Source organism: Sorex araneus, chromosome 4 (genome assembly GCF_027595985.1).
Source record: "Sorex araneus isolate mSorAra2 chromosome 4, mSorAra2.pri, whole genome shotgun sequence".
Classification (NCBI taxonomy): Eukaryota; Metazoa; Chordata; class Mammalia; order Eulipotyphla; family Soricidae; genus Sorex; species Sorex araneus.
In genome coordinates, this window is record NC_073305.1 from 81,244,115 (window position 1) to 81,263,702 (window position 19,588).

A 19,588-nucleotide genomic window follows, 5' to 3' on the forward strand; every position below is an offset into this window, starting at 1 on the left:
CGGCGCAACCGTGGGCGGTTGGTGCGGCCCGAAGGCGGCGCGAGTCGGCGCACCGGCCAGGCCTGGGTACTTCGCCTTTGAGCCCGGCTTTCGCGGGGAGGGGTCCCCGCCTTCCCCTTCCGAGGGGGTCCTGACGCTTCGCGGCGCTTCCTGGAAGCCCCGAGCAGGGGGTCCCTGCCGCCACTGCAGCCATGTGCTCGACGCCGGGGTTGCCGACGCCCGGAGCCTCGCTCCTCCTGCGGGTGTCCTTCGTGGATGTCCACCCCGAGGTGATCCCCGTGCAGCTCTGGGGGCTGGTGGGCGAGCGGCGGGAAGAGTACTCGCGGCTGAGCCTGGAGATCCAGGAAGCAGCGGCCATGCACGGCCCCTGGGCGCTGGGCGGCGCCTCGGCCTCTCCCGGCGAGCTGTGCCTGGTGCAGGTGGGGCTCATGTGGCACCGCTGCCGAGTGGTCAGCCGGCAGGCGCAGGAGAGCCGCGTCTTCCTGCTGGACGAGGGCCGCACCATCACGGCTGGTGCAGGCTCTCTGGCGCCCGGGCGCAGCGAGTTCTTCCATCTGCCCTCTGAGGTGCTGGGATGCGTGCTGGCCGGGCTGGTGCCGGCGGGGGGCGGCGGTGCCGGAGGTGGCGAACCCCAGCATTGGCCGCCCAGTGCTGTGGACTTCCTTAGCAACCTGCAGGGCAAGGAGGTGCAAGGGCGCGTCCTGGACGTGCTGCTGCTCCATCGCCTGGTCCTTCTGGAGGTGCCCGAGCTGTTCCAGCAGATGCAGGAGCTCGGCCTGGCCCGGCTGGTACCCGACAGCCTCTTCCGCTCGCTGCTCAAGCGCTACCTCTCGGCAGCCGCAGTCGGCATGGGTCCTGGGGCCCACATCCTCCCGCGAGTCCTTACCAAGCCAGAGCAGCCAGGCCTGGATTACTTCTATCCCCAGCTGCAGCTGGGCGTGACAGAGCCTGTAGTGGTGACACAAGTGTGCCACCCCCACCGTATTCACTGCCAACTCCGGAGTCTCTCACAAGAGATCCACCGCCTCACAGAGAGTATGGCCCAGGTATACCGGGTCTCCACAGTGACAGGGGATGAGAACTCTCCCGGGGCCTCCTGGGAGGAGAGAGAGGAAAGCCCAGACAAGCCAGGATCTCCGTGTGCTTCTTGTGGATTGGATGGACACTGGTACAGGGCTCTCCTGCTTGAGATTTTTCGGCCCCAGCGCTGTGCCCAGGTGCTTCATGTAGACTATGGAAGGAAGGAGTTGGTGAGTTGTAGTAGCCTTCGCTACTTGCTGCCTGAATATTTTCGCATGCCGGTTGTGACCTACCCTTGTGCTTTATATGGACTCTGGGATGGTGGGAGAGGCTGGTCTCGGTCCCAGGTGGGTAGCCTGAAGGCACTGATTCTGGGCCAGGCAGTGAATGCAAAGATTGAGTTTTACTGTTCCTTTGAGCATGTCTATTATGTCACTCTGTATGGAGACGATGGGATTAATCTCAACTGCGTATTCGGAGTACAGTCCTGTTGCTTGGCTGATCGATTCCTTCAGAGTCAGGGAATAGAGGAGGAGGAGGAGGAAGAAGAACCAGAAATAGCTCTTCAGTCTCAGTCTCCAGCTGAAGACGATGAAGAGATTTCCCTCTCAGCCTTAAGGTCTATCCAGTTAAAGCTGAATGCCTTCTATGATGCCCAGGTAGAATTTGTTAAAAATCCTTCTGAATTCTGGATCAGGTTGAGAAAGCATAATGGCACTTTCAGCAAGTTAATGAAGAGAATGTGCAGCTTCTATTCCTCAGCTAGTAAGCTGGATGGTGTAGTTTTGAAACCTGAACCTGATGACCTTTGCTGTGTCAAGTGGAAAGAAAATGGATATTATAGGGCTATAGTCACCAGATTGGATGACAAGAGTGTGGATGTGTTCTTAGTTGACCGAGGAAACTTGGAAAATGTGGACTGGTATGATGTCAGAATGCTGCTTCCTCAGTTTAGGCGACTTCCAGTACTGGCTCTTAGGTGCACTTTAGCTGACATTTGGCCGTTGGGGAAAATCTGGAGCCAGGAAGCAATTACCTTTTTTAAAAAGACTGTGCTCCACAAAGAATTAGTTATCCATGTTCTTGATAAGCAGGATAATCAATATGTTATTGAGATTCTTGATGAATCAAGAACAGGAGAAGAGAACATTAGTAAGGTGATTGCTCAGGCTGGATATGCTAAGTATCAGGAATTTGAGACAAAAGAAAATATTCCCATAAGTACCTACTCTCCAGGGCATGTTTCCAACCATTTCAATACAGAGAAAAACAAAATAGCTTATACAAAGAAGGTAGAAGTAGAACAGAAGGCCAAAAGAGATCATAAAATTACATCTCTTGCAGAAAGTTTGAGTGACACAACAGTTCTTTCAAGTGTTTTAACTGGACTAGGCATTCAGGAAAAAGAGAAAAGACTCACTGTGTATTCTCCTCTTATACAGAATGCTTTGGATGTTAAGCCAGACTCTTGTAAGGGAGAACTAAGAGTTGGAAGCACAGTGGAAGTCGGAGTGTCTTTTGTTGAAAACCCTGGCTATTTCTGCTGTCAGTTGACCAGGAACCTGCCAGAATTTAAAACTCTAATGTGTAATATTCAGGACTATTGTGAGAATACAGCTACCCTTTACCAGGGAACAACTCCTGCTTGTTTGGCAAAGCGAACAATAAGTGGGAAATGGTCCAGAGCTCTGATTAGTGGAGCACAATCTTCAGAACATGTCAAAGTACTATTTGTAGATTATGGAGACAAAGAGACAGTTTCTGTGAAGAATATTTATTCAATTAGTGAAGAGTTTCTTCAGATAAAAGCTCAGGCCTTCAGATGCAGTCTTTATAATTTAATTCATCCTACTGGTAAAGATCCCTTTGATTGGGACGAAAAAGCAGTACAAGCTTTTAGTGAATTTGTAGACAACGCTAAGGAAAACAATCTAGAATTGAAATGCACGATATTTGCTTTAGCTTCAATGCATGACGAAGAGCTGTTTAATGTTGTGGATTTGCTAACACCCTTTAAGAGCGCATGCCAGTTTTTGGTAGAAAAGAGACTTGCGAGATCAGTCAAACTTCAGAAACCTCTGGAGTCTTCTGTTCAGCTACATTCTTACTATTACTCTACACATGATATGAAAATAGGAAGTGAAGAATCAATGTACATAACACATGTTAATGACCCTTGGACATTTTATTGCCAACTTGGAAGAAATGCTCATATTTTAGAACAGTTGTCATGTAATATAACACAGTTGAGTAAAGTTTTGCTAAACTTAAAAACATCTCCCTTGATCCCTGGAAACTTGTGCCTTGCCAAGTATACTGATGGAAACTGGTATAGGGGGATAATAATAGAAAAAGAGCCAACAAAAGTTTTCTTTGTTGATTTTGGTAATATTTATATGGTAACAAATGATGACCTGCTTCCAATCCCTAGTGATGCATATGATGTCTTACTTTTACCCATGCAAGCTATTAAATGTTCATTATCTGACATTCCTAATCACATACCAGAAGGAGTTACAGCATGGTTTCAAGAGACTGTCTTAGATAAATCGTTGAAGGCATTGGTTGTAGCAAAAGATCCAGATGGAAAACTGATTATAGAATTATATAATGGCAGCATTCAAATTAATGCTAATATTAATGAGAAGTTAGGACTACTTGGCTACAAATATGGGACAAGGATAAAAGGAAGTAAGACACTGCTTTCTCCACCTGAAACACTTGAAGTGAAAAAGGAAAATATTAAGTCATCATCTACAGAGTATTTAACTAAATCTGTAGAAAACAAATTATATAACATGGAGATCTTGAGAGAATCATACAGCCCTAAGATTGGCTCAGCATGTAAGAAACTCAAACTTTTACAAGGTTCAGCAAGTTCAAACTTAGTCCCTCAATATGAGGACGTTCTAGGAAAAAATAATCAAGTGACTCACTTAACAGAAAAGAAAGAAGAATGTTTTGTTGATCCATCTTTGAAAGCTGAAAAACTACAAGTTACTCATTTGGGAAGAAAAATAGGAGATTCATATAACAATGATTTGCCTCTAAATCTATCTGATTTTCCTCAGAAGACTATAGTCCCTGGCTTTAAAACAACTGTATATGTCTCTCATATAAATGACCCTTCAGACTTTTATGTCCAACTAACTGAAGATGAAACTAAACTTAATCATCTTTCAGAGAGATTAAATAACAAAACAAAGCCTCAATATTACACAGGTCCACCTTTGCAAAAAGGAGATATAATATGTGCCATTTTTCCAGATGACAATTTATGGTATCGTGCTGTGGTCAAGGAACAACAATCACCTAATAACCTCTCTGTACAGTTTATAGATTATGGCAATGTTTCTGTTGTCCATACCAACAAGATAGGTAAACTTGATGTTACTAATGAACTATTACCAGGATTGTGTATTCATTGCTCTTTAAGGGGACTTTGGGCTCCAGAGATTTTAAACTCTAAGGAAATGACACATTACTTTTCCAGAAGGACAGATGAGGCTCAAATAAGATGTGAATTTGTTAAATTTCAAGACAGATGGGAAGTTATTCTTGCAGATGAGCATGGAGTCATAGCAGAAGATATGATCAGCAGGTATGCTCTCAATGAAAAATCTCAAATAGGACTTTCTACCCAAATAATTAAAGGTGCTTGTTCAAAGGCTGTCAGCAAAACAGACCTTGATACCTCAGTGTTTCTTAACTGGTATAATCCAAAAATGAAGATGATAAGAGCTTATGCCACTGTCATTGATGGGCCTGAATATTTTTGGTGTCAGTTTGCAGATACTGAGAAACTTCAATATTTAGAAATAGAAATAAAAAATGCTGTAGAACAAGTAACAGATTTGAAAAGTTGCATCTCATGTCCTCATACTGGAGATCCATGCATAGTGAAATATAGAGAAGATGGACATTATTATCGGGCACTTATTACCAACATTTGTGAAGATTATCTTGTATCTGTCCGACTTGTGGACTTTGGAAATGTTGAAGATTGTGTGGACCTAAAAGTGCTCTGGAACATTCCTGCTGAACTTTTGTCCATTCCTATGCAAGCCTTCCCATGTTGTCTGTCAGGATTTAATATTTCCGAAGGTGTGTGCCCTCAAGAGGGAAATGACTATTTTTATGAAATAGTAACAGAAGATGTGTTGGAGATAGCTATATTAGATGTCAAAAGGGATGTTTGTAATATCCCTTTAGCAATCGTTGATGTAAAAAGCAAAGGTGAAAGTATTAATGAGAAAATGAAGAAATATTCTAGGATTAGTAATAGTGATCCAGCCTATGAGAAAAATGGCCTGGAGATAAAGGGAGCCTGTGGTCCTTCCAGTCCTGATATTGGAATTAAGAAACCGAGTAGTAAAGCTGGGCAACAGAAAATACTGTATATAAAACCAGAGACAGATGAACTCTCTGAAAGTATTGAAAAGGATTTAAACATTATTAATACCAAACCAAGTACATTTTATGATCCTGATAACATTTTTGAAGCTCTCGAACACCCATGTAGAGATAAAATTGGCACTGGGGCATTAGAAAGTAAGGTAGAGTGCCAGTTGGTTGACAAAGTAGAATTTGATGATAAATACCTAATTGCCGGATTAAACTCGCTATTATCACATGCTAGTGAAACAAAGGAGATTTTAGAACTAAATTCGCTAGAGGTTCCACTTTCTCCTGATAATGAATCCAAAGGAAGCCTGGAACTAGAATCCATTGAGTTACAGCATTCTCTCATCGGGGATGAAGAGAAAGATGAAATAGGCTTGGTGCCTCCTACTGTGCCACTCCCCCAAGATTGTGATGCAGAAGCCACCTTGAAACCATTCACAGCACAGCTTCCCCTCAGTTATGAAGCTGAGAAACAGTCAGAGCTAGAGTTGCCTATTGCCCAACTGTGTCTCGAAGATAAGATAAACACTTTGTCTATAAAAGTTAGTCAGAAAGTCCAAGAATCCACATGTGCTGAGGATAGAAGAAAGTCTAGTTATGTGACATGTTTTGATGACCAACATAGGTTGCCATTGCATCTATATGAACAGGACTGTGCTCCCCAAATGCAGATTGAAATGATTGTTTATAAAGAAGAATATATAGACCATAAAAAAACAGATTCCATTTTATCACGGACTTCTCCTTTCTCTGAAGAAGATTCCACAGATGGAAGGAACCCCCAAAATGCTTTACCAGATCACGTCCCAGGTGTGTGTTTTTTCTTTTTACTTTTAAAAATATGAGTTTCAAGGTGAGATAGGTTTACAACAGTTTAGAGAGGACAACATTATAATATGACAACTATATCATAATTCTCACTTTTATTTCAAAAATTAGTAATGTCTCAAAAGTCAGCTTCATGTGTGATGAGGACCCACCTCGCTGCCCCTGAAGCCAACAGCAGTGGCTTCGTGGCCCTGAAGACGGGGCCTATGGCCCTGCTGTCCCCCCCAATGGGGCCACCCTCTTACCCGGATGCATTTAGCTTCCTACGCAGCGCAGTTGCTTAAGTAGCACCCAAGGTCAGACTTGGTTTTTGGAACTGGCTGCTGAGTTTGTGGGATACTCATGGGCTCTGTTTTCAACACTTTAAGAACTTCAGGATGAGGGGCTGTGAGGGAGAGCACAGCGGGTAGGGTGTTTTCTTTGCACATGCCCTACCCGGGTTTGATCTCTGGCATTCCACACAGTCCCCCTGCCAGGAGTCACCTCTGGCCTTCTGGCTATGATCCCCATATTATTTTATGGACTGGAATGATAGCACAGCGGGTAGGGTGTTTGCCTTGCATGTGACCGACCCAGGTTGACCCAGGTTCTATTCCTCCTTCCCACTTGGAAAGCCCGGCAAGCTACTGAGAGTATCCCACCCGCATGGCAGAGCATGGCAAGCTACCCGTGCCATATTTGATGCGCCAAAAACAGTAACAAGAAGTCTCACAATGGAGACATTACTGGTGCCCGCTCAAGCAAATCGATGAACAATGGGACGACAGTGCTACAGTCTCAAAAGTATATGCTTGTGTTAAAGAGAATTTTTTTAATATTATAAATTTTTAAAATACCTTTTGGGGGTAAAGATTAAAACCTAAGAAAAGAATCAGATTTTGATTTTATGAAAGTAATTTTAAACATCACAAATCACGAAATCCCATTAATCATTGATTTCTTGAGCGGACTCAGTAACCTCTCCATTCATCCTTTCCCTGAGATCTTAGAAGTCTCTTTCGACTTGGCCTTCCCAATGATGTCGCACTGGATGCTCTTTCAGGGTCAGGGGAATGGGATCCAGCTTGTTACTGGATTTGGCATATGAATACACCATGGAAAGCTTGCAAGGTTGTCCCATGTGGGCAGGAAACTCTCAGAAGCTTGCCAGTTTCTCCCAGAGGGAGAAGTAGGCTACAAGATATCGAGGCCGCGCACTTCTGGGAGCTTGCTTTTAAGTCTCTGGATGTTGGCCGTTGATGGGATTACACACACCTGGGTTCATCTGCTGGTACCTTCATGCGTGAGACCCGTCCGAACGTGTGGAGAGGGGCCTCTAGCAAGGCTGTAGCTAGGTTCCGGTGGTCTTTGGCCACTGGGAGCTCTGCTTGGGGTAGGGAGGGAAGCTGGAGCCCATCCCCTCTGAGGGGCCCCGGGGAAGACAGCCAGTTTTGTGGGCAAGAGACTCTCTGTCTCGAGTGGGCCAACATCAGGAGACTTAAAAGCGAGCTATTAATTTTAATTTTAAACATGGGGAAATTAATTTGTAAAGTGTGAAATAATGCTTGAAATAATACTTGAAATAATTCTGGATATAAGATGTAATAGTGAATCATTAATTTTATGTTTGAAAATAGAACATTTAAAGTATGTCTCAAAAAGGAATAATTTAAAATATAAACAAATTATCTTGAAAATAAAGAGGATATAGTTTTGGGTACTTTTTTTTAAGTGTTTCTTCATGAAACAGGCATATCTATTTATAATAGAGGGCAGTTCAGTTCAGATTCAAATTTGTCTTCTGTAGCACTGTCATCCCGTTGCTTATTGATTTGCTCAAGAAGGCAACAATGTGAGACTTGTTGTTACTGTTTTTGGCATATTGAATTCACCACGATATCTTGCCAGGCTCCATCGTGCAGATAGGATACTCTTGGTATCTTGCTGGGCTCTTTGAGAGGGATGGAAGAATTGAACCTGGGTCAGCGTGCAAGGCAATCACCCTACCGTTATGCTATCACTCCAGTTCTTGTCTTCTGTATGCACCTTATTTATTTAGAAACCTTTAAACAAAAATTAGATTTGTAGAGCTTTTATTAATGAAGAAAGTTAATATCCACTTAATCTTGGGAAACATTTACTATTGTTAACTTTTAAGAAGCATACAGATCACACCCAGCAGTGCTGCAAGGCCCTGGCTACTCAGCGAATGCTCACTCTGGTCATGCTAGTCTGGTGATTCACTATTTATGGGCCTTAGGGTGACACTTGGCTGTTCTGAGGTGATGTTCTAGATGTATAATGTCTGTAATCTAAAACAGGGTCTTTGCACATCCAGTGCTTGTACTCTTCCATTTGGGTTATCATTAACTTTTTTTAGCAAATTATTTTTTTGCTACTTTTCTTGACTTAGTAAGATTTTAAAGTTATACAAAATGCCTCACTTTCAGGATATTTTTAAGAATGAGAATTACTTTACAAAAGTAAGAAGATGTTCTGTTGGAAGTTAAGGAGTGGTGATCTTGTAAGCACGAACCCCTATTATAAGTCACAGTGCCTCAAAAACTATTAAAAATTAAGTTTTGTATTATTGAAATTGGAGTCAGGGTAGAAAATGGAGAAAATAGAAAATTAAAAAGAATAAAAGTCACCTATCTTACCACCAAAAGCACATTGTTAGCCTTATAACATCTTCCATGTTTTATTTTCATTTTACATGCATGTGTCTACTTGCATATAGTATTAAAACTTTAGAGTTTACTGCCACACCATGTTGAATTCTACATTTTCCCCTTTTTTTTCAACTTTGGGGTCAAAACCCCAGAAATGCCCAGGGCTTACTCCTAGCTTTGTGCTCAGTGGTCACTCCTGATAATCTTGGGGATGCAGCACAGGACACCAGGGTTGACCATGTGCAAGGCAAGTACCCTACCTGCTTTGCTATTGCTCCAGCTCCAACATTTTAACTTCTTAAAGATGTTTGTAAGACAGCTCCACCTCATGACATGGCATTTTGTAGGAATTTACGATATTATAAATAGCATCCTAGATCTTTTATCGTCATCACATATTTATAATAAATAGTTTTGTCTTAATATCTGCTTACTTAGCAATATGGACTGTACTGCCTCTAGTAATAATAACCCAATAATAACCTAATATTCAATATTAACAATTAAGTTTCTATCACTTAAAATTTGTATCATAGTCATGTTTTTCTGAGGAGAATATTAAATGATGGACACTGGAAGAATTTAAGATAAAATTGAGGAAAGGACATAGACATAGGGCATATTATACCAGTATGCTAATTCCATTATCTTGATTTTGCAGAGTAATAAATGCATATTAGGGAAATGCTTTGCTTGTATAGTTAACAGTTATAAAGAGGAGTGCCTTGAGTCTTGCTTTGTTAAATTTGGCAGCTCAACCAGTGAATACCTACACCTTGAAGGGATTCACCGTTGGATCCAAATGTGTTGTGTGGTCAAGTCTCAGAAACACATGGTCTAAATGTGAGATTTTAGAAATAGCTGAAGAAGGCACAAGGGTAAGTAAAGGTAAAAGTACTCACAGGCTATTAAAGAAATGTCAACAAATTTAGCAGGTTAGAAAGTACAATTTAGTGATTGTATACTTGCTTTTTCCTTCTGATAATTTTACTGAGCTGTAGCATAGTGGGTAGGGTGTTTGCCTTGCACTCAGCTGACCTGGGTTCGATTCCCAGCATCCTTTATGGTCCCCTGAGCACCACCAGGGTTAATTCCTGAGTGCAGAGCCAGGAGTAACCCCTGTGCATCACCGGGTGTGACCCCCCCCCCAAAAAAAAGGAAAAAGGTTTGTTTATAAATACGCTAGCAAGAAACCTCTGATCTTACATCTCCCTTACCACTGAAAATCTTTTAGTCACTAAGTTATACATTTACCACTCTCATTCCTTAGTTAAACTTCTTGGGCGGGTTTGGGGTAAGGGCAGTGTTATCTCCCATGTGGTGTTCCTGACGCCTAAGGGCCTGGTTCAATGTGAGGTCCTGAGAGTGCTGTACTGCTTGAGTCCTGTCATGTTGGGCTTGTCCACGACATTCCAGTGTTGCTCCAGGGTCTCTTAGCTGCACTGGCAATGCTCAGGGGACCCTGCAGGTCTGGGAATCTAATTTGGGTCAGTTCTATGCCAGCATACACCTTAACTCCTGTGCTATCTCAGCAATCTCCAGTTAACCTTTCTTTTTTTCTTTTTCTTTTTTTTTTTTTTCTTTTTGGGTCACACCCGGCAATGCTCATGCATTATTACTGGCTCTGCACTCAGGATTTACTCCTGGCAGTGCTCGGGGGACCATATGGAATGCCGGGGATCGATCCCAGGTCGGCCATGTGCAAGGCAAATGCCCTACCCACTGTGCTATCGCTCTGGACCCTAGTTAGACTTTTAAACTTAATGCCACAGCCTTAATTATGTCTCTCGTTTTACAGCTAGATTATTCTAAAAACCTTTTGCCTGATTTACCTCTGGTTTTTCTTCACTTGATTTTCCACACTGCCTTTGTGAAGTTGATCAAATACAAAACTTAACTATTTAGTTCCTCTGTATAAAACTTATTAGAATGTCCTAGTTGATTGTTTTTCTCCTGTAATTTGAAAACCACCAGTATCGAAATCCCTTAGTGATTCAGAATTCCTGAAGGCAGAATCAGGAAGGTGCATTCATATGCTATTAACATTTGAGAACTGGTGGTCTAGAACATAGCCTCCTAAACTGCAGGTTATGATTCCATATGGAGTCACCTGACTTAATGTGGGGGTCATGAAAAATATTAAAGATTTTTTTCAAGGGGATGGAAAGATGTTTTAAGGTACTTGCCTAGCATGTGGCAGACCCCAGTTTGATCCCTGACACCACTTGATACACCCTGGAGGCCCCTGTCACTGTCAGGGTGGTGCAGGTGGTCCTAGGAAGAACAGGGCTTCAGAAGCACTACATCCTCAACTTTTTTTTTTCACATCCTCAACTTTTGCACTGAACCTCTGACTTGATTGACTGAGAATCACTAGAATGATCCCTGGACCCCTTGAGTAACACTGGGGAATCCCTTCAAAATTTTTGTTTTAAAATAACTGATCACTGTCATCCCATTGCTCATTGACTTGCTCGAGCGGGCACCAGTAATGAGGGCACCATTGTGAGACTTGTTGTTACTGTTTTTGGCATATCGAATATACCACGGGTAGCTTGCCAGGCTCTGCCATGAGGGCAAGATGCTCTCGGTAGCTTGCTGGGCTCTCTGAGAGGGATGGAGAAATCAAACCTGGGTCAGTCACATGCAAGGCAAACCCCTACCCACTGTTTCATTTGCATATCTATTTTATATTGACCTGTCAAGCTCAGGATTGCATAAAAATGTCTCAAGCAAAAGGGTCATGAGTGAAAAAAGTTTAAGAAGTCTAGTCTTCACTAGAAATATATAGATTATCAATAATATGGCCTGGAAGTATCTCGAGAGTTGAGCATCCATGCACCACTCTACCCTTAGGTATTGCTTCTTTATGTTTTATAACATATTAGACATAAAACTGCTCAATTTCTCTCATTTATTCTACTCTGCTTGGGTCCTGATGTATTTTAAAATGCAGCTCTGAGTGCCTGTATTTGCGCCCTTCCTCAAACTGATTGAATCTTAAAGATGGCCTTTAGCCATTGCTTCTTCCGAGAATACTTTCTTGCCTTTATTTTCTAAATTTGTCTACCATCTCTCACCTTCCCACCTCCAAAAAAAAGCTTTGTATTTATAGTCCTATATCTCATGCTGCAAAAGTTCAAACTGCCTGCACTAAATTGTGATTATTTGCTTAGAAGTCTGTTTGCCACCAAATTTTGAATATCATGAGATCTACATTTTACTCCTTTTGGTCACCAGGCAGGTTATGAAAAGGTGTTTTTTTGTTTCTGATTCAAGTATCTTTGAGTTTAAAACATAGATTGATTCTTAATCATTGGTAACTTATTTTATTTTCTGTATAAATATAGTATACAGAATGTATAAATATAGTACTCAAATAATTTATAGTTTTTGGATACCAATTTTTAAGGTAAAACATGTCTTTTTTTTCTTGTAGGTTTTGGATCTCTCAAATGGCATGGAAGAGATTGTGAACCCTGAGAATGTCTGGAATGGAATACCTAAATTGGATGAGTCCATCAAAGGTATGGCATGATATAAGTAGCAATTCATTTTAAAAGGTGACAAACTATTTTGAGAGTCTCTGTGTTTAAAGATAATGGTGAAAGATTATTGTAATAACAATAAGAAAATCACTCTTTCTGGATCTATACTAAGTATTCCTTTGTGCAAACTAGTTACTAATAGAGTGGGTGTGGTACCCACTGTGCTTGGAGCTACTCTTAGCTCCATATACAGATGTCATAACCATAGGTTTTCAAGGGGCCTTGAAATGCCAAGTATTGAGCTGGAGTCAGCCACAGGCAAGATGAGCACCTTAACTCCTGTATTCTCTCTCTAGCCCCAAAATTCTATCCCTTGATTTAATTTGAGATTTAAATTCATGAACTTTTGGAACATCTGTTTGATGAAGAAAATCTGAGAAAATGGTCCATTTAAAAAGGAGAAAGTATCATTCACCTGTAATATATATACATTGATCAGTTTAGTTTTTTTAAAAAAAAATTTTCTGTTCATATGAAATCTGCATAATCACCTTAATCTTTTGGACATAGCTCAATTCTATGTAGACTTTCATGTTCTTTTTTTTTTTTCCTTTTTGGGTCACACCCAGTGATACTCAGGGGTTACTCCTGGCTTTGCACTCAGGAATTACTCCTGGCAGTGCGTGGGGGACCATATGGGATGCCAGGGATTGAATCTGGGTCGGCCGTGTGCAAGGCGAATGCCCTATCGACTCTGCTATCGCTTCGACCCCAGACTTTCATGTTCTTTGTTAAAGCTGGCCAATATTAAATTTTTTGTATTGGTCAATGATCAGCCTGGTTAGGGTCACACCACAAATTGTGTCTCTTCTGTGTTTGGTGGTTCCAGTGTCAGTTTAGTTTTCAAAGCCTTTGATCAATTGTTTGGCCCTGCCCTGGAAGTCACTGAGTTTAGTTCAGATGTGAAAGATTTAATTCATTCTGTTCTTCATATGCATGATTCAGGAATGACGTTCAGAGTTAGATTTCTTCCTCTATAGTATCACTGTATCACTGTCATCCTTTGCCATCGATTTGCTCGAGCAGGCATGAGTAACGTCTCCATTGTGAGACTTCTTGTTACTATTTTTGGCATATTGGATATGCCACGGGTAGTTTGCCAGGCTCTGCCATGCCCGTGCCAGTAAGATACTCTTGGTAGCTTGCTGGGCTCTCCGAGAGGGACAGAGGAATCAAACCTGGGTCGACCGCATGCAAGGCAAATGCCCTACCTGCTGTGCTATTGCTCCAGCCCTCTATAGTATAACTAGTTAAGTTTTCTTTCTGTGAAAGTGGCCTCCCAGGAGGTCTGAGAACCTTTTCTGGCAATTTTTGGTCCTGAACTGGTAATTCAATGCAAGTACCCAAAGGTAAAGTGCTACTCAAAACTGTCATGATTTCCCAGGCCATCCCTGCAGATCTTAGGGGCACCCAGGACTGCACCAAATAATGCTCTTAGGATCATGTGGTATTAAAGATTGACTCAGGGTTGCCCCATATGCAAGGGATGCACCTTTAACTCTTTCCTGTCCCTTAGAAGCTCAAATGTTTAAATATAGTTCCTTTGAGATATCCTCTCACACTTTCTGTCTTCCCAGGTCCTATTTAATGTAGCCCTCAAAGGTCTCTTTCTGATACTCTGGCAAGGAAAAATAAAAATTATTCTGTCCCTCAAGGTTTCTCTTAGTGTTATTTTAATTCAGATCTATTTGAACCTGCTTTTGTAGTACAAAAAGATAGGGAAAAGAGATGGGGGAATATAATATCTATCCAACTTTTCAGATAACAGAGAATCCTACTTATGAATATGAAACAGGCAGACAGGGAAACCCTGACAAATAAGTTTCTTCAAAGGTATTAGATAAATTCCTTGTCACCAGCTCTGAAGTAGCCCAAAGGCACGAAGACAGTGCCCCTTTGGAGATAGGAAGCTGTGTGACACCTCAGAAAGATGAACCCCTTTGCAACAGCAGAATTTCGAGAAGAAAAGAATCTGTGAGAACATGAGAGAGGGCCACCAGAAATTCAGATCTCTTCCCCAAGACTATGTGTCTCTGCAAAATTCCTATCTACTCAGAAATAGCCAGGCAGAAGCAATTTGAGAAAAATCCTATAAAACCAACTTTGTAAACAGCATGCATTACCATTATGGGGTAACCGGTAAGTCAACATGGGATGTGTAATTTATTTATTTTACCTTATGGGGTACCCTCATCTCTCTTTCCTCTAGAGAAGCTCATGTTCTCTCTTAAACTCATCTTTGTATCTCCTCTCCTTCCCAGTTTTCTCCTCTCACTTCTCTCTCTGTCTCCTTTCTCTTGTCTTTCTTTATTTTTAGCATTAATAACTTAATTTTAATTTCCTTCACAAAATAGTTTTCATACTAAAAAAGATGCTTTTCGGGGCTGGAGCGATAAATAGTACAGCGGGTAGGGCATTTGCCTTTCATGCGGCTGACCTGGGTTCAATTCCTAGCATACCATATGGCCCCCTGAGCACCGCCAGGAGTAATTCCTGAATGCAAAGCCAGGAGTAACCCCTGTGCATCACCGAGTGTGACCCAAAAAGCGAAAGAAAGGAAAGGGAAGGGAAGGGAGGGGAGGGAAGGGAAGGGAAGGGAAAGAAGGAAACAACATTCTTTAAGCAGAAGATAAAAAGACCAACAAAAGTAATGTGCCTACAGCACAGTCATATTATTTTTGGTAAGGGAATCTTTTGTCTCTGTCCCCTACCTTGCTCCTCCTGTTATATAAGTAAAACTCTCTTACTTCACTATTTGACTCCTTCAGAAATTCTTTTCTGCAAGAGTAGATAATGAACCTAAAAACCTGAGCAGAGGTTAGGACTGCTTTTCCTTTTTTTTAGCAAAATGCAATCTGTCACTCCAGCTTGAGGCCACAGATACCCAAGTACTTTTCCATGCCGCGTCAATCAAGTCAACTTCAGGTGCAGCTTGATGGTTTCCCAGTAGTGCTGGTGGTATGACAGGTGCTCGTGGCAGGCTTTCCAGTCCCCACCACGTTCTAATTCCAGGAAACTGCAGAGATTCAAGCCGAAGAGCAGTAAAACTCTTGTTTTCTTTCTCCCACTGCTGTCATTTAAGGAACCGTAGGACACCTGTATCATTTGGGGAACCATCCAAATCATCATATCATTTGACAAGACCCTTAGGTATTTGCAGTCATACATCAGTTCCAATGCCCAAAAATCTCCTTCTGGGATTTTAAAATGCTCCACTGTGGCTACTGTCCCCAGGCAGTGGCATGGAGTTTCTCTCAAGATTGGAATGAGTTGGGACAGGGCACTTTCTTACAGTAGATAAATGTAAGTCAAAGATTTCTTCCATAGTTTTTGTCTTCTCTGTCACAGAAGTTCTGATTTGACTTAATCTCAGGTCAAAACCAGGAGACAAAGACAAAAAAAAAAAGTAGAAAAGAAAGACACTCAGCTCTATTATGAGTCATTATTTAAACTTCACTTTAGTCTAAAGGCACTTCAGCCTATTACTGTTTTACTTTTGAGAGTTCTTACTCAGGAGATTGCTTTTTGTATTCTTTCCAGAACTTTCAGTAGTCATCAGTGTTAATAGAGAGGCTAATAGCTTAATTCTGTCTCAATTGCAATCAGAAGATTGTAGCTGCCTGGTACTACATGACATTAGTGGTTAGTAGTTTATTAAGCCCTCTGTCTTGTGTTGCACATTATGGTCATTAGAAATTTTTGACTATAAAAAAAGTGAACATCTCTCTTGATTCTGTAATTGCCTTTTTATTTACTTACCAAAAATGATAGCGTGCTTCACTGATATTGCATTCATATTTACTAAAATGCTTTTCATTTATATTCTTTTCTTTTTCATTGTAGAAATGAAAATACAGTACTCAAATATATAGATATATACCTACAGGATTATATTTGGATAGATTAACCTATACCTGTCTGGAGCGATAGCACAGCGGGTAGGGTGTTTGCCCTGCATGCAGCTTACCCGGGTTCGATTCCTCCATCCCTCTTGAAGAGCCTGGCAAGCTACCGAGAATATCTCACCCCCACGGCAGAGCCTGCCAAGCTACCCATGGCATATTCGATATGCCAAAAACAGTAACAAGTTTCACAATGGAGACATTACTGGTGCCCGCTCGAGCAAATAGGGATGACAGTAATACAATGATCCTATACCTGTCAAGCAAAAGAGAGAGGTTTAAATTTATTTAAGTGAACATGAAATAATTATACCTGACTTTAAAGCCAACCTAATTGAGAGGTAGTTTTATTAGGTTGTATTTTTTTTATTAGGCTATGACATGTAAGTTGTATTTTCCTCACGTATGAGGTAATTCTTGATTTATGGATGCTTATCTACAAATTAGATGGTTTTCCTTAAAAAGTGACTATTGTGAGTTACTAAGTTATGTGTGGCTATTTTTTGTGTTCAAAGCACTATGAGTTGGGTGTTTCTGATTATACTTCTAAAAGAATTTTTCATCTGAGACCTGTTTTATTTCATCAAAAGAATATATTCTGGCGCATATGCTGCCTGAGCCCGTGTGCTGCCTGAGCCCACGTGGCCGAGCACATGTGTCGCCCGCATCTCCCCCCTTGAGATGTGTACTTTCATGCCTTCGTGTCCAGTGCTAGGGTGTGTGTAGGGCTTCATCCACCCTTGGAGAAGCCGCGTTCTCTCTTGAGCGCGTTACTCCTACTGTTCTCTCTCCCACTTATCCCTTCCTCCTTCCCTCAGAAACCTCTGAATAAAATCTGGTACTTCACTAAAAAAAAAAAAAAAAAAAAAGAATATATTCTTATGAATTAACTTCTGTATAAACATCATTACATGATGTTAATAGTTGTAGAAAAGATTGTTGGAGAAATAGTCCCTTAAGTCTAAGACAAATGTGGTCTTATGAATTAACTTCTGTATAAACATCATTACATGATGTTAATAGTTGTAGAAAAGATTGTTGGAAAAATAGTCCCTTAAGTCTAAGACAACTGTGGTCACTTTTGAAAAGCAATATTTTGACAATGCACTAAACAGGAGACTTACCAGGAGTTTGGGAGCTTGGAAAAGGAAACCATAGTTTTAGTTTGGAATATTTCAGTGAAACTATTCCAAAGAAATGAGTATTTGAAGACTAGAAAATATTCATGAAGTAATTTTTTCACTATAACATCAGGCTATCATGCTTTTAAAAAATTATTTTTTTCGCTTTTAAACATTTTTCCTAATTTCTCTATGATTTTCTTTGTGATTTTAATTGTTCTGTGCCTAGAGCAAAGAATTGGTAGTAATCCAAACATTGCTTTTGTTAGGTTCCTTTTGTTACAAGTAGCAGGAAAAGATCTTTAAATCATGTCATCTAATAATACTATAATTAAATGTAACTTATGCTTTTAAAACAAAATACTTTTATCACCCAGAATATAGTGTTTTAAAGATTACATTACCCTGCATTCTCAAACAAAAATGGTTTTTCATCATACTGGGATTTAATAGTAAAATGAGTCAATAAAATGGTTTAATTAAGCTACCCGGGTGTATTGAATATGCCAAAAACAGTAACAATAAGTCTCACAATGAGAGACGTTATTGGTGCCCGCTCAAACAAATCGATGAGCAATGGGATGACAGTGATTAAACAGTGACAGTGATTAAATGTGCTCATGGGATTAAACAAAAGGAGGGTTTATGTCTATATAATATATTTTTGTTGATTAAATTACTTTTAAAGTTAAAATTATGTATCTGATAAGTTTGTAAAAATTTTCTCAATGTTGACAAGTTCATATGTTAAATAATCTTTGTGTGCTGGATATCTTGTATCTTTTCTCCAGAATTTTAGTTTATATATATGATACAGTTCAGTTAGTTGCATAATATTAGTATTACATAATTGTACTCATAAGTAGCACATTGGTTCTTGGAGTTAAGATAATTGCAGATAAAACAGCTCTTGATAGTTTTAGTATTATGTAAAAAATACTAATTAAAGAGAACAAAGGGCTAACTGGTTATTAGCCTTATAACCATTCAAATAAAAAGTAACATTTCAAATTCATATTTTGATAAATATGATAATAAGCATAGTGAGAACCAAAATACTAAAAACTTTTTAAAAAAACACCTGAGACTAATTCTCAGTATTACTTAGTAGAATATTCATTTGTCACCTCTCCCCATGTTTAAAAGATATTAGATTTGTAAAGGTACTAGTTATGTAAATACTTTTTTTTTGTTTGTCTTTCTTAACCTGAAATTTTTCTCCTCGAATTTTAGAAAAAGAGTCTGGAGGCAACATAGATTAAGAATGGATTCCTAAATGTTGCAAATCTTTAAGAAGCTGATAAATAAGTATCAGTGCACCCAGACCAATGGAATAATCTAAAATATTGAAGATACATAGCACCAGAAGTTGTCATTTTTGAGAACTGATAACGTGTCAAAAACAAAGTTGATCTCAGGTTGACTGTGTAGCGTATTTATAGTGATTTTGCTATAAATGCTTATTTGGAATCTTTACTCTCCTTTTATATATATGTTAATGTTTCTAATCAGTTGGGAGAATTTTTGTGTCTTTGTTTAAACAGATTGCTAAAACATTGCTCATATTTTGTATAAAACTATTTTGGTTTATTTTGAGTATAATATTTAAATTAAAATAGAATATTATAGGTTTTTGACAACTATATGATGCTACTTGTATGATGGCTTTGTTAGCAATAACTTCTTCAGAATGTTTGTTTTGTTTCTGAAGACTTCTTCATGTTATCTGCTAGTTAAACATTTGAATAATACTCTGTTTGAACTTGAAAATATTCTAATATGACTCAAGGTTTGAATAAAGTTTATTCTTAAAGGCACAATGGCTTCATTTTATTAAAAATAAAATAGGAAAATCTAATGATGTAACTTAGTTGCAGAACACATACCTTACAAATATGATGCCAGTATTGATGCCTGGTACCACCCTCCCCTGCCAATAAGAAATAAGAAATAGAATTATGGAATGTTTATGATTTTTAAAGTCTCTGTACTAATGGAACTACTATTCTATATGTTGAACACTATAGTAATATTAAGTGCTAGCTCTTATATATTGGTTACTCATCTGATATTCAAAATGCATTTTCTCATTTAATTCTTGATTCTGAAGTGCA

General features: G+C 40.0%; 1 protein-coding gene across 1 annotated transcript; it reads left to right on the forward strand.

Moving 5' to 3' along the window:
* The first annotated feature begins 60 nt into the window (after window positions 1-60).
* TDRD6 (tudor domain containing 6) lies at window positions 61-19,285 on the forward strand. Its single transcript, XM_004605948.2, has 4 exons — window positions 61-6,234; window positions 9,657-9,781; window positions 12,343-12,430; window positions 18,708-19,285. The coding sequence occupies exons 1-4, from the start codon at window positions 192-194 to the stop codon at window positions 18,734-18,736; spliced, it is 6,285 nt and encodes a 2,094-aa protein (XP_004606005.2). The 5' UTR covers window positions 61-191; the 3' UTR covers window positions 18,737-19,285.
* The last annotated feature ends 303 nt before the right edge of the window (window positions 19,286-19,588 follow it).